The following is a 14,161-nucleotide window of genomic DNA, read 5'->3' as shown; positions in this document are numbered from 1 at the left end:
GACTGAGAAGAGATAGACTCTCCAGTAAAGGCCATCTAATAAGAGCAAGAACAGCATGCTAACATGGTCTTGACATATAGTCCCATTTAGGAAATAGCAATAGGAGATAGAACCAAACAAGGCAAAGAGACAGGTGCCTAAGTGTTGGAAGAGAACCGAGAAAAAACAGTTTAGAAGTGAAGCAGAAAGTTTCCCTCCCCACCACCTTGCTCTCACTCTATAAATAAATAAATAAATAAATAAAATACTTAATATGACCAATTTTTAAGGTCAAAATTATTAAGCTGCACTAATGTATTTGGTGTGAATTAATCCTAAAACTTGAGATTTTTCCTGGATGTTCAGTTGTTTCTAATAAGTAGTCTTTGATTTTCTTTTCAAAAAATGATTGGAATATGTGAAAGAGAAAAACTCTTGGTTTAGGCATGTCAAAATCATGGATAATCATGGATAACCCTGAAAATCATATCTGATGTCATTACAGATATTAGATTGTTTTCCATAAATAGTCATTCATTTTCTTTTTTCTTTTTTTCCTTTTTGAATTTTTTTTTAAAGTAATCTCAAGTGTCACACACTCTAGTAACTGAACCAGTCAGGTGCACCTGATTTTCTTTTCTTTTTTTTTTTTTTTTTTTTTAAGATTTTATTTATTTATTTGACAGAGAGAGATCACAAGTAGGCAGAGAGGCAGACAGAGAGAGAGGAGGAAGCAGGCTCCCCGCTGAGCAGAGAGCCCGATGCGGGACTATCCCAGGACCCTGAGATCACGACCTGAGCCGAAGGCAGTGGCTTAACCCACTGAGCCATCCAGGCCCCCTCTGATTTTCTTTTTTAAATTTTACTAGTGTGTCTAAACAATCTGAAAACCATAGTTTTTTGTTTGTTTGTTTTGAGATTTTTTTATTTATTTGATAGGGAGACACAGTGAGAGAGGGAACACAAGCAGGGGGAGTGGGAGAGGGAGAAGCAGGCTTCCTGCCAAGCAGGGAGCCTGATGTGGGGCTCGATCCCAGGACCCTGGGATCATTACCCAAGCCAAAGGGAGCTGCTTAACGACTGAGCCACTCAGGTAACCCGAAAACCTTAGTTTCAGTGGTTCTCAAAATCTTGGAACCACCCCAAAGCATATCTGTTCTTTATAGTTGATCTATTTAAAACCTTAAAAATAATTTTAAAATCAATTTTTAGAAATAAACCTTAAAAACATATTAAATAAGACAATATATATTTATATATATTTTTCCATCCTAAAAAAAGCTGTAAGAATGCCCTTGATAAGTGGACAGCATGTATCCATTACCTTGTATTATATTTTTATTTTCCTATAACTTTTTAACTTAGAGCCATGTCTGCTCTATACGTGTCTGTATATATTAAATACAGCCTTACTCAAAGAAACCGACTTTATTTCCTCATAGATGCAGAAAAAACTGAAAGTCATGTAACGAAAAAATTAGCTTTCATTCTCTCTGAGTCCATATTTCATATGCTTTTACAGTGATTTAAGTGGCAATAAGCATGTATTTAACATCATCCAAAGGTATTTCTATATCCTTTAATCTGTTTAATTGATGGTTATTCAATAATGTAAAAGAGATAAGGGTAAATTAAAAATATATTTGGTGAACACTGATTTGCGTATTTTTCTTAAGTTCAGGATCTAAAGATTTTTCATTAATTCAATTTTATATTAGCCTAAAATTTTAAGATTAACTAAGGGTTTGAAAATTATAACAAGCTATATATTAATCATTATAGAATTATATGACATAGAATCATATATAGGCATTATAGGAATTGATCCCCCCCTTTTTTTTTAAAGATTTTATTTATTTATTTGACAGATGGAGATCACAAGTAGGCAGAGAGGCAGGCAGAGAGAGAGGAGAAAGCAGGCTCCCTGCTGAGCAGAGAGCCTGATCAGGGGCTCCATCCTAGGACCCTGAGATCATGACCTGAGCTGAAGGCAGAGGCTTTAACCCACTGAGCCACCCAGGTGCCCCCGGAATTGATCCCTTTTAATAAAGATATCTATTATAAAATTTAATTGAACTATGATTTTACATTTTTTTTAAAGATCTTATTTATTTATTTGACAGACAGAGATCACAAGTAGCCAGAGAGGCAGGCAGAGAGAGAGGAGGAAGCAGGCTCCCTGCTGAGCAGAGAGCCTAATCAGGGGCTCCATCCGAGGACCCTGGGATCATGACCTGAGCTGAAGCAGAGGCTTTAATCCACTGAGCCACCCAGGCGCCAATACGATTTTTTTTTTTTTAAGGAGCTATATTAATATACCCAACCTGTGGAGCTAGTGTAGGAAATTAAAGAAATTTGAGTTTGTGGGGTACTCAGACTGAAGTTTTATTTCTTCAAAGTGCTATGTTTAAAAGGATTTTGTATGAACTTTTTCTATGTAATTATATACCAGATATTAAAACTTTAAAGTTTAAGAACATTTTTTTCTTGGTTAACCAAGGTCATTAATTAAACTTGCAGCTAGTCTATGTTTTCCCTTGAATGTACAACTTGTGGCAAGACCATTGTTTGCCTTAAATAAACAGTACCTTCTGGGCGCCTGGGTGGCTCAGTGGGTTAAGCCGCTGCCTTCGGCTCAGGTCATGATCTCAGGGTCCTGGGATCAAGTCCCGCATCGGGCTCTCTGCTCAGCAGGGAGCCTGCTTCCTCCTCTCTCTCTGTCTGCCTCTCTGCCTACTTGTGATCTCTCTCTGTCAAATAAATAAATAAAATCTTTAAAAAAAAATAAATAAACAGTACCTTCAAATCATAACAAGTAAAGAAATCCTAGAAGTCTTGGGTTTTATTTAATTTAAAGAGTATAAGCACTTACCCTCTTAGAAGATTTTATTATATCATTTGAAACAGTGTTGTTTCGTTTGATTTTATTCTGATTAATACAATCTACAGATAGACATGATATACTAATCTATTTGCTCAAAAATATTTTATATTCATAAAATGGAAAAATTTTACCTTCTGAATAACTTAGAGCATCTAATTATGATAAAGCAGCAAATTTTTAAGGTAGAAGCAGATGTCGGTCTATTGATGTTGACCAGCTAAAGAAACAAAAACACTTAATTACCATTAGATTCATCATTGATGAGTTGTTGGTTGTAAATATATCTACCACAAATTCATTGAGATTCTTTCCCTGAATAGTTGCAATCCAATTCTCCTCTACTTGCATGTGTGTAGACTTAATGACTCAATTCTAACAAATAAGGTAGAAATAAGGGTGCGTGACTTCAGAAACTAGGTCATAAAAAGGCACCACAGCTTGCATCTTGGTTGTTGTCTTTCTTGGATTGATTGCTCTGGAGGAAACCAGCTGCCAGATCATGAGCAGCCCTCTGGAGAGACCCAGATAGGGAGGAACTGAGGACTCCTGACAGTAGCCACTGAGTGAAGTTCAGTGATCCTCCACTCTCAGTCAAACCTTCCAGTGATAGCAGCTTTGCCAGTATCTTGATTGCAGCCTCCAAGATACATAAACCATCCAGTTAAGCCACTTGTAAATTTGTGATCCACAGAAAAAAGATAATAAATATTCATTGTTTTACGCTACTGTGCTCTGGGATAATGCATTTTATAGCAGTAGATAACTAATTGACTAAGAATTGTGACTCCCAAGGATTTGGAGAGACATTCTTTTTTTCCCAATGTCCATATCTTATAGAAATGGCATTGAATTTTCTTAGTGTTTTTTTTTTTTAAAGATTTTATTTATTTATTTGACAGAGAGAGATTACAAGTAGGCAGAGAGGCAGGCAGAGAGAGAGAGGAGGAAGCAGGCTCCCTGCTGAGCAGAGAGCCCGATGCGGGACTCGATCCCAGGACCCTGAGATCATGACCTGAGCCGAAGGCAGCGGCTTAACCCACTGAGCCACCCAGGCGCCTGAATTTTCTTAGTTTTTAAAAAAAGCTAAACTTTCTTGAGGTTTGGTAAACTATGAAATATTGTTTTGTTTGGCTTTTGGAAATCATTATTTCTCTGAATGTGTCTAATTTATAATTAAACTTCTTAACTGTCCTTTAGCCTCAGAGTTCTAAAGTAATATTAATGTACAGTTACTCATTTATTTAGAGAAATTGAAGAAGGCTGACAACTAAATCCATTGAATGTTATAGATTTTGTTTCCTTTCATCTTTGCTATAGGAATTTGATTTTTGTAGATATTAACAGGTAAATATTGGGCCCATTCTAAGTAAACGTAAAAAAACCCCAAGTTTTGGATGGGGAAAAAGAGATCTGGTTATTAGTGTAAAGGACCTCATATCAGTACATTTAAAAATACTTAAACAAGGGGCACGTGGGTGGCTCAGTCAGTTAAGCATCTGCTTTGGCTCTTGTCATGATCTCAGGGTGCTGGAATCGAGTCCCACATCGGGCTCTCTGCTCAGCAGAGAGTCCGCTTCTCCTTCTCCCACTGCTGCTCCCACTGCTTATACTCTCTCGCTCATGCACTTTCTCTTTCTCTCTCAAATAGTCTTTAAAAATAAATAAATAAAATTAAAATTTTAAAAATACTTAAAATGAAACAAGAGGGGACTGAGGAGGGAGACAAACTATAAGAGACTCTTAATCTTAGGAAACAAACTGAGGGCTGCTGGATGAGGGGGAAGGGGTAAAGGGATAGGGTGGCTGGGTGATGGACACTGGGGAAGGTATGTGCTATGGTGAGTGCTGTGATTGTGCAAGACTAATGATTCGCAGACCTGTACCCCTGAAACAAATAATACATTATATGTTAAATTTAAAAATACTTAAATGGAGCACACCCCGAGATTGCAGGTGCCCTATTGGCTCCCTGTTATCCAGCAGAAATCATATAATAGTCAGATCATAAAATCAAAACCCATTTCTACCACTGCTTCTATCTGTGTGGAAGCTATTGTTCCTGTGTCCAATTAAAGTCAGAACCAGAAAGAGGCTTTACCAAGAATCAGATTCACTATGCAAGAGCCATTTTGCTCAGTCAGTTACATGAGGAGAGGTTAACTGGACTCAAGGGCCCAAGTCTCAGAAAAGGTACGCTTGTAGGTTGTGTGTTTGATTCTCATTTCAGACCCAGAAAAGCAGCATATTAGTGAAATTTCCAGAAATAAACATCAAACAAGGAGTCAGAAATACTTAGTTTGTTATTTGCAATGTTGTTTGTGTTCTTACATGTAAGAGAGTCAGCTAATTGGCTAAGTAAAGGGAAAACTAGAAATAGTCTCATTTAAATATTTTGTGGGTAAACTGGTTAGCTGACAACTACAGAAAGTTTGGTTTGGGTATTCTGCCTCATGTGGGAAGCCTATGGATATCAAAGAAACCACCATTTTAATTGTTTTAAAAAGGTATTTAAGCTGTGTAACATTTCTAAGGTCTGCCAGTCCCCTTCAGTCAGCACTGCTACCTTAAGCCAGATATGCACCATTTCTGTCATTGGAATTTCTTCCTTATCATTAAAAAAAATTTTTTTTGGAAGCAACCAAATGTTCCATAATAAGAGAATGGCATGCCTAGTCAATGGAATATTATGCAGTCTCTAAAAATGTACTAGGATATGTACATAACAATGTTCACTACAAGATTATAATACTGAAAAGTTGTGACATAGAAAATGTCCATCAGTAGGGAACTATGAGTTCAACAATAATGCATAATATTGGGCAACCGTTAGAAAGAATAAGCAGATATGTATGGATTACGTGGAAGGATATCTATAATATGATGAGCACTTACTGTGTGCCAGAGTATTACGTGATCTATTTTTGTTTCTTAAGAATACATTATTGAAAAAAAAAAAAGAATACATTATTGAGAGTTGCAGGATGGCTCCCTGGATTAAACTGCGACTCTCCATTTTTGGCTCAGGTCATGATCTCAGAATTGTGAGATGAGCCCCCCGCATCTGATTCCACACTGAGCAGGGAGTCTGTTGGAGATTCTCTCCCTCTTCCCCTGTGTCCCCATTCCCTCACATGTATCATGTACTCTCTCTAAAGTGAATGGAAAAGTCTTTTTTTTAAAAATAGTTTTTGGAGGTATGTTTATATATAGAAAAAGATCTGTTAAAGAGTTTATCATCAAAATTCTAATGAAAAGGTTACCAAAGAAGAATTTTATATCTTACTTACTTCTATATTTTTTGCATTTTTTTACAATAAGCAGTATACTGTTTTTGTAATTGAAGTTTATAGCATTTATAAGAGGTTTTAGCAAGATGGAAGTAGTTTTATGATAATGTAAAGTACAAAAGTGAGATATAAAACTTTGTATCTAGTAACACAACCATGTTTTCTTCAGGTGTTTTTAAAAACACAAATACGGGGTAGCTGGTGGCTCAGATGGTTAAGTTCTGCCTTCAGCTCAAGTCATGATTCTGGGGTCCTGAGATGGAGCCCCACATAGAACTTGCTCAGCAGAGAGCCTGCTTCTCCCTCTCCCACTCCCCCTGCTTGTGCTCTCTTTCTCTTAAAAAAAAAAATAAAATAAATAGAATAAGTCAAGCAGACAAGCAGAGAGAGTCAAGTATATGGTTTCACTTACTTTTGGAGCATAAGGAATAGCATGGAGGACATTGGGAGATGGAGAGGAGAAGTGAGATGGGGGAAATTGGAGGGGGAGACAAACCATGAGAAACTGTGGACTCTGAAAAACAAACTGAGGGGTTTGGAGGGGAGGGGTGGTGGGTTGGGTAAGCCTGGTGGCAGGTATTAAGGAGGGCACGTATTGCATGGAGCACTAGGTGTGGTATACATAAATCATGAATTTTGGAGCACTGAAAAGAAATAAAATAAAATGGGAAAAATATATAAGGTTTTCAAAGAAAAGAGAAAAACAGAGTTGTTTCAGAAGGAGACTTAAGGTAATCAGAACTTTTTTTTTTTTTTTTTTTAGAGAGAGCGCGCGCTTGAGCAAGTGAGCAAGTAGCGTGGGAGGTGCAAGGGGAGAGAGAGAATCTTGAGCAGGCTCCATGGCCAGCATGGAGTCCAATGCAAGGCTCCGTTTCATGACCCTGGGATCATGACCTGAGCTGAAATCAGGAGTCAGGTGCTTATCTGGCAGAGCCATCCAGGATAGGTCTTGATCTCAAAGTCAGGAGTTCAGGCCCTGTGTTGGGCTCCTTGCTGGGCATATGGAGCACACCTAAAGAAAAAAAAATGTATTCCCTTCTGTAGGATTATTTCTTGATTACTCACTATTTTAACTGAGTTAGTATGTCTTAATGTGTCTAATCAAAAGTTGACTGTAATTGGTTTCATTTTTTATCCCATTTAATATAAACTATTGTATAATCAGTCATAGAAATTGTAATACTGTACTCTGAGAAAGTGAAGGCAGGTTTTTTTTTTTTTCATTTCAGGCATTATTTATTTTTCTTTGGTATTTTCTCGGTTAATTTTTGAAGATGTTAACTCGTTTTTCACAAAATTTGTTAAGAAAAAACAGGTTATCCGAGGATTTGGTAGTTCATAGTCTTGTAATAGTCAATTAGCAAAGAAGTTTTCAAATAGACATATCTTTAATTTTATTGTTTTTCATTGTTATTTGATATTTGGCAAAGTTTGCAGAGAAGCCTTATAGCTAACTACATGTCTAGATTTGATTGTGTCTGTAAGCTTCAAATAAATATATAGGCAGTAAGTATAATTTATGTTCATTCAACTTTTTTTTTAAGTTTTTACGGTTACATATTTATTTATTTTTAAATAATTTCTGTATCCAACGTGCAGCTCGAACTTGCACCCCCAGTATATGTGCTGCCGAAGCGAGCACATGAACTTGCACCCCCAGGATCAAGAGTCACATACTCTTTTGACTGAGCTAGCCAGGCACCGCTGTTCTCTCAATTTTTAAAATATGCTCTCTCAGTTTTTTAAATATGCTATAGCCATATTGAATGTGAAGTGATCCAGAACAATTGAGGTCGTCATTGGTGAAGAATTCTGAACCCTTGGGGGCGCTGGGTGGCTCAGTGGGTTAAACCTCTGCCTTTGGCTCAGGTCATGATTTCAGGGTCCTGGGATTGAGCTCCGCATCAGGCTCTCTGCTCATCAGGAAGCCTGCTTTTCCCTCTCTGCCTGCCTCTCTGCCTCCTTGTGATACCTCTCTCTCTCTCTCTCTCTGTCAAATAAATAAATAAAAATCTTAAAAAAGAAAAGAAAAGAAATAAAAGAATTCTGAATACTTGGATCTTGCTCTCACTTAGTTCTTTAACTATCTGTCCTATAGCACTTTTGTACCTTAAGGATCAAAAGGGACATGTGAAAAAAAAAATTGGATACTATAAAGTACTAGACTTAGGTAAAGTATCAGGTACTTGGTTTCAACTAAAAAATCTATCCTAAAAAAAACCTCCTAAGGGAACTCTGACATAGGTTACCATTTTTATTTGGGCTACAGAATATGGGTAGTAAATTTGTCACAGTAAGACTAATAGAGTGGAGTGCTTACTGGTTCAATGACCTTCAGTTGGCATTTACTGCATAATACTCAAGGACGGCATAGTGTGACAGTCTACACTCCTAAATCAGAAATGTTCTTTGCTGTATTCAAGTTGTCTTTTAATTCTTTCTGTCATTTACATTCTTTCCTTCCCAGCTGCCAGATTTGTACTTTAGGAAGGTAAGGTGCAGAAAAGGTTTGGGGTAAAATAATAAGAAAGAGACAAAAATTTAGCATTTCTATCATGGAATGAAAAATACTGTTAGTGTACCATACGATATTTGGGTGTTTATTTGCATCATTGTATATTTGATAAATTTAGTATTTTTTAATCTGAATTTCATAATTGAGTCTAAATTATTCTGTCATATTTATTACCAAGAAGATGTAACACATATTTGATAATTTTTTATTCTCTTCTTATAGTTTTCAGCATATGATTTCATCCCATCTCCAAAATTAAAGCCCTCTCAAGGAATGCCAGTAAATGATGATTTATGTTTTAGCAGAAAAAGAGTGTCAAGAAACTTATTTCAGAATAGTCGAGATTATAACCCAGATTCTCTTCCTGTATGTGCTGCTGGTAAGTAAAAAGTCCAGGTAATGGATATGTTGAAACTATCTTAAAGGTTTCTCTAAACTTAATAATTCCTTTAAGGGCTCAAAGAATTTATAATCTAGTAGACAATTCAGATTCAATAAATATTTGTTAAAGATATGATAGGAATGGGGCACCTGGGTGCCTTTAGTCCATTGAGTGTCCAACTCTTAATTTTGGCTCACGTCGTGATTTCAGGGTCATGAGATCAAGCCCTATGTCTAGCTCTGCACTGGGTGTGGAGCCTGCTTGGGATTCTCTCTCCCTCTCATCCCATACACTTGTTTGTGCCTGCTCACTCTATCTCTCTTTCTTTCAAAAAAAAAAAAAATCTAATAAGAATGGACACTTTGACATAATTGTCTTCTAAGGCTCTGGGAGGGTTTCTCACTGAAACCCTTTAAGTACTAATGTAAGGCAGTATTTACTTAATCAACAATCCATATTTATTGAGTGTCTCCTATGTGTCAGATATTTTACTAGGTACTGGGAATATGGCAGTCAACAAAAAAGGGAAAACTTTCTTCATAATAAACTTGCATTCTAATTGGAGCAAAGCAGACATTAAATAAATGCAAAGCATAGTAGGTTAGATGGTGATAAATGCTATGGAAAAAATAAAGCAGAGAAGTGGGAATGGAGAAAAGGCTATTTTATTTTTTTTTATTTTTTATTTATTTATTTATTTATTTTTAAAGATTTTATTTATTTATTTGACAGACAGAGATTACAAGTAGCAGAGAGGCAGGCAGAGAGAGAGGGGAAAGCAGGCTCCCTGCCGAGCAGAGAGCCCGATGCGGGGCTCGATCCCAGGACCCTGGGATCATGACCTGAGCCGAAGGCAGAGGCTTTAACCCACTGAGCCACCCAGGCGCCCCAGAAAAGGCTATTTTAAATAATGTGGTGAAAGAAGGCCATATTCAGAAAGAGAATATTTGAAGAAAACCACACAAGTATCAAGAGAGAAGAAAAAATAATACAGGAAGAAGGAATAGTACAGAATGCAGAACATGTTTGAGAAGGATCAAAGAGGCTAGTTAGTCTGGAATGAAATCAGTAAGGGTTAGAGAAGTAGAAAATGAAATTAAAGAGGTAATAAGGGTCCTTATTTATAAGGTCTAGAGGACTAGTGAATGAACTCTGCTTTTACTCTGAGTGAGGAACATTTTGAGAAAAGAGGTAACATATGTTGCCTTATATTTTCTAGGCATGTTTTGGATGTTACATTTAAAATAGAGCTAAGAAGGGCACTTGGGTGGCTCAGTCAGTCAAGTGTCCAACTCTTGATTTTGGCTCAGGTCATGAATCTCACCATGGTGATATCCAGTCCCAGGTGGGTCCATGCTCAGAGAGAATCTGCTTGAGATTCTCTCCCTCTTCCTCTGCCTTTCCTGCCCCTGCCCCCAGCATCTCCCTCAAATAAATAAATAAATCTTTTAAAAATAAATAAATAGACTTAAGGAGGGCCAGGGTGAAAACAGGGTAGAGTTGATGGAAGTTTAACCAGGCTAGCAGTGAATGAAGTGAAAGCAGTTAGATACTAAACATATGTCATAGGTAGAGTTGATATGATCTGCTGATGGCTTGGGTATGGAATGTGTGAGAGAGAGAAGTAAAGAGTGCTCTAAGGTTTTTTGGCCAGAGCAACAGAAAGATATTTGTCTAAGTAAGTGTTTCTCTTTTTTTTTTTTTTTTTTTTTAAGATTTTATTTTTTTTTATTTGACAGAGAGAGATCACAAGTAGGCAGAGAGGCAGGCAGAGAGAGAGGAGGAAGCAGGCTCCCTGCTGAGCAGAGAGCCCGATGCGGGACTCGATCCCAGGACCCTGAGATCATGACCCGAGCCGAAGGCAGCGGCTTAACTCACTGAGCCACCCAGGTGCCCCTAAGTAAGTGTTAATAGAAAGTAAATATTATGGTAGTTTAAAGGACATGGTCATTGTCATGGGCCATATCAGTTAGAAAAGGCACTGAAGAGGAGGTAATTATAATGCATCTTTTGAGGATGTATATGATATAAGCAGTTAGAGGTGAGTTGTGAGGAGAGCAGAGGTTTACATTAGGAATGGGCTTGGGATATTCTAGGAGCTGTGTGAAGAAGGCATGATTCATTTTAGATGGTTGAGAATAAATTTGGATATGGGGAACCCTTCTGTACTAGGCTCAGAAATTTGAACTCATCCTTATAAGCTATATGGAACTAATGGGAGATTGTTTTCATTAAGGAAAAAAGAAGCTAGGGTGATAAGGTTGGTTATAAATCAAATAGAAATAATCAGGAAAATATGACCACTGGATGTAGAAGATGAAGACAGGGAATAGAAAAAGATTTCAAGATTTAGCACACAGGTAATTACAAAAAGGGTAATGTGTTGACAAAACAAAGCCAGTTGGGAAGGAAAAGTGGTTTATAACAAAGATTTAGTTTTTTATGCTTGTTTATTTGATATCCAGATGATATCATGTATTGAAATGTGTTAGCTATGAGTCCAGGCACAAAATTTAGAGAATATTGTTACCACAGGAGAATTTATATACCTTTATGCAGTAAAAGTCCATAATATTTTCATATAAAAATGACTGTTAGACAGATTATGTAGTTTTAATGTCTAAGAGAGTAAAAGAAATGCAAGAATATATCCAGTTATGGGGTGCCTGGGTGGCTCAGTGGGTTACAGCCTCTTGACTTCAACTCAGGTCATGATCTCAGGGTCTTGGAATGGAGGCCCTCGTTAGGCTCTCTGCTCAGTGGGGAGCCTGCTTCCTCCTCTCTCTCTGCCTGCCTCTCTGCCTACTTGTGATCTCTCTCTCTTTCTCTGTCAAATAACTAAATAAAATCTTTAAAAAAAAAAAAAGAATATATCCAGTTATGCTCATACCATTAGTTAGGATTTTTATAAGGCTCATGCTTTCTCATGCTTTCTGTACTGTTGAGGGCTCTCACCTAGATGTATAGATTTAAAATAACTGGAAAGTAAGACATCATATAACCTGATGCTAGATTGGATGACATGAATTATAAGTACTGTAGGGATTTAAGAAAGGAAAAGGTGATAGAAGTGTTGAAGTGGTGAAGAAGTGGTTTGAGAAAACTCCAGGAAAAGTTGGGCATGAGCTGGACCTTAAAAAAGGGATAGGTTTGGGGCACCTGGGTGGCTCAGTGGGTTAAAGCCTCTGCCTTCGGCTCAGGTCATGATCCCAGGGTCCTGGGATTGAGCCTCGCATCGGGCTGTCTGCTCAGCGGACAGCCTGCTTTTTCCTCTCTCTCTGCCTGCCTCTCTGCTTACTTGTGATCTCTGTCTGTCAGATAAATAAAATTTAAAAAAAAAAAAAAAGGGAGAGGTTTGTGATTGATTGGCAGTGAAGAAAGAGAGGGACTCTTATAGATAGGGCTAAAGTAGAACCAAAGCATGGAGGTGAAAATTACTTTAGAAGGTGTCCAGCACATGAAGGTTAAAGGAGCTTAAAATCAAAGGGAGATAATTTTAAAAATCATAAAATTTTAGAACTTATATAAAGGACCCCCAAGTAAGCAATAACCTTAACCAGCCAAGGGAAAGAGATCTTGGAAATATGGCCACATAAGCTTGGAAACTATGTGAATGCTGTGTTACATGTTAGGAAACAAACTAGAAGAGCTCTGCAGTACGACATTTTTGTATAATATATACTACAAATGTCAGGAAGAAGGAAAATCAGCCCAGGAAACAACAGATGTTGGTGAGGATGAGAAGAAGGGAAATCCTCTTACATTGTTGGTGTGAATGCAAACTGGTACAGCGACTCTGGAAAACAGAGTGGTGATTCCTCAAAAAGTTAAAAATAACTTTTTTTTAAAAATAAGCATTTTCATGTTTATAGCAGCATTTTCAACAATTGCCAAATTATGGAAGGAGCCCAAGTATCCATTGACTGATGCATGGATAAAGAAGATGTGTTATAAGTGTCTGAGGGGCTCAGTTGGTTAGTTGGCTGCTTAAGGCTCAGGGTGCTGGTATCGAGCCCCCTTATTGGGCTCCCTGCTGAGCAGGGAGGCTGCTTCTCCCTCTTCCTCTGCTGTTTCCCCTGCTTGTGCTCTCTTGCTCTGTCAGATAAATAAGTAAAATCTTAAAAGAAAAGAAAAGAATGAAATCTTGCTATTTGCAGTGATGTGCTTGGAGCTAGAGAGTACTATGCTAGGCGAAATAAGTCAGAGAAAGACAAATACCATATGATTTCACTCATATGTGGAATTTGAGAAACAAAACAGGTGAGCATAAGGGTAGAAAAAAGAGAAGCAAACCGTAAAACAGTTTTAACTATGGAGAACAAACTGAGGGTTGCTGCAGGATGTTGAGGGGTTGGATGGATGTAGAGGGTACTTGTTGGGATGAGCACTGGGTATTATATATAAGTGACAGATCACTAAATTCTACTTCTGAAACTAATACTACACTCTATGTTAACTAACTGGAATTTAAGTAAAAACTTCGGGGGAAAAGAAGGAAAGCAAGGTCTGGAGAAATGTTCCATGGTAAGGCAGCATGTAGAAAGAGTTTTTGTGTATATTTTTCAATATTCCTTTCTTTGTACTTTTGCAGTCTCTTCTGTTCTTTAACCCATGATACCAATCAGATATGCCCATAGCAAAAACTGTCCCTTTCTTGCCTACTTAGTTCACTGTACAGTTACTCCTGTAGTTATTCCTATGCAAATGAAATCAATATTTATGAAATTTAATGTATTCATGAAATAAAGTTAATATTTATTTTTATGTTTTTCTCTTCCTTCTCTTCAAAGGCAGTACTGGGACTCATCAGACAAATGTTTCTGGGAAGTGTGGACAACTTGGATTTTCGCAGATATGTGGGAAAACTGGCAGTGTGGATTCTGATTTACAGTACCTAGGAACAACTAACAGTCATCAAGATAAAGGTTTAATTTCCAACTTTATTTGGATACAAAGATTTATAAATATTATGTAGGATATCCAAGTGTAGCTTATATGTTATTTTGTGTAATTTTATTCATTGCAAAAAACTTATATATTTTTTAAAAAAACTTACATTTTTAGTAACAGTTTTAATAACATTTTTTCATAACTTACCCTAAAATGTTAGATTG

The 14,161-nt window shown here is 37.2% G+C and overlaps 1 protein-coding gene across 2 annotated transcripts in view; it reads left to right on the top strand.

Moving 5' to 3' along the window:
• Positions 1-14,161, top strand: part of TOGARAM1 (TOG array regulator of axonemal microtubules 1) — an 81,488-nt gene that overhangs the window by 7,225 nt on the left and 60,102 nt on the right. For both annotated transcript variants that reach the window (XM_044229672.1, XM_044229671.1), the window contains exons 3-4: positions 8,888-9,044; positions 13,838-13,972. In XM_044229672.1, coding sequence (XP_044085607.1) covers positions 8,888-9,044; positions 13,838-13,972 — 292 coding nt within the window. The remainder of the gene's footprint in view (positions 1-8,887; positions 9,045-13,837; positions 13,973-14,161) is intronic.

This window comes from Neovison vison, chromosome 13, assembly GCF_020171115.1.
Source record: "Neovison vison isolate M4711 chromosome 13, ASM_NN_V1, whole genome shotgun sequence".
NCBI lineage: Eukaryota > Metazoa > Chordata > Mammalia > Carnivora > Mustelidae > Neogale > Neogale vison.
The sequence above is the reverse complement of the archived record's forward strand: the minus strand, read 5'-3'. Positions and strand labels throughout refer to the sequence as shown.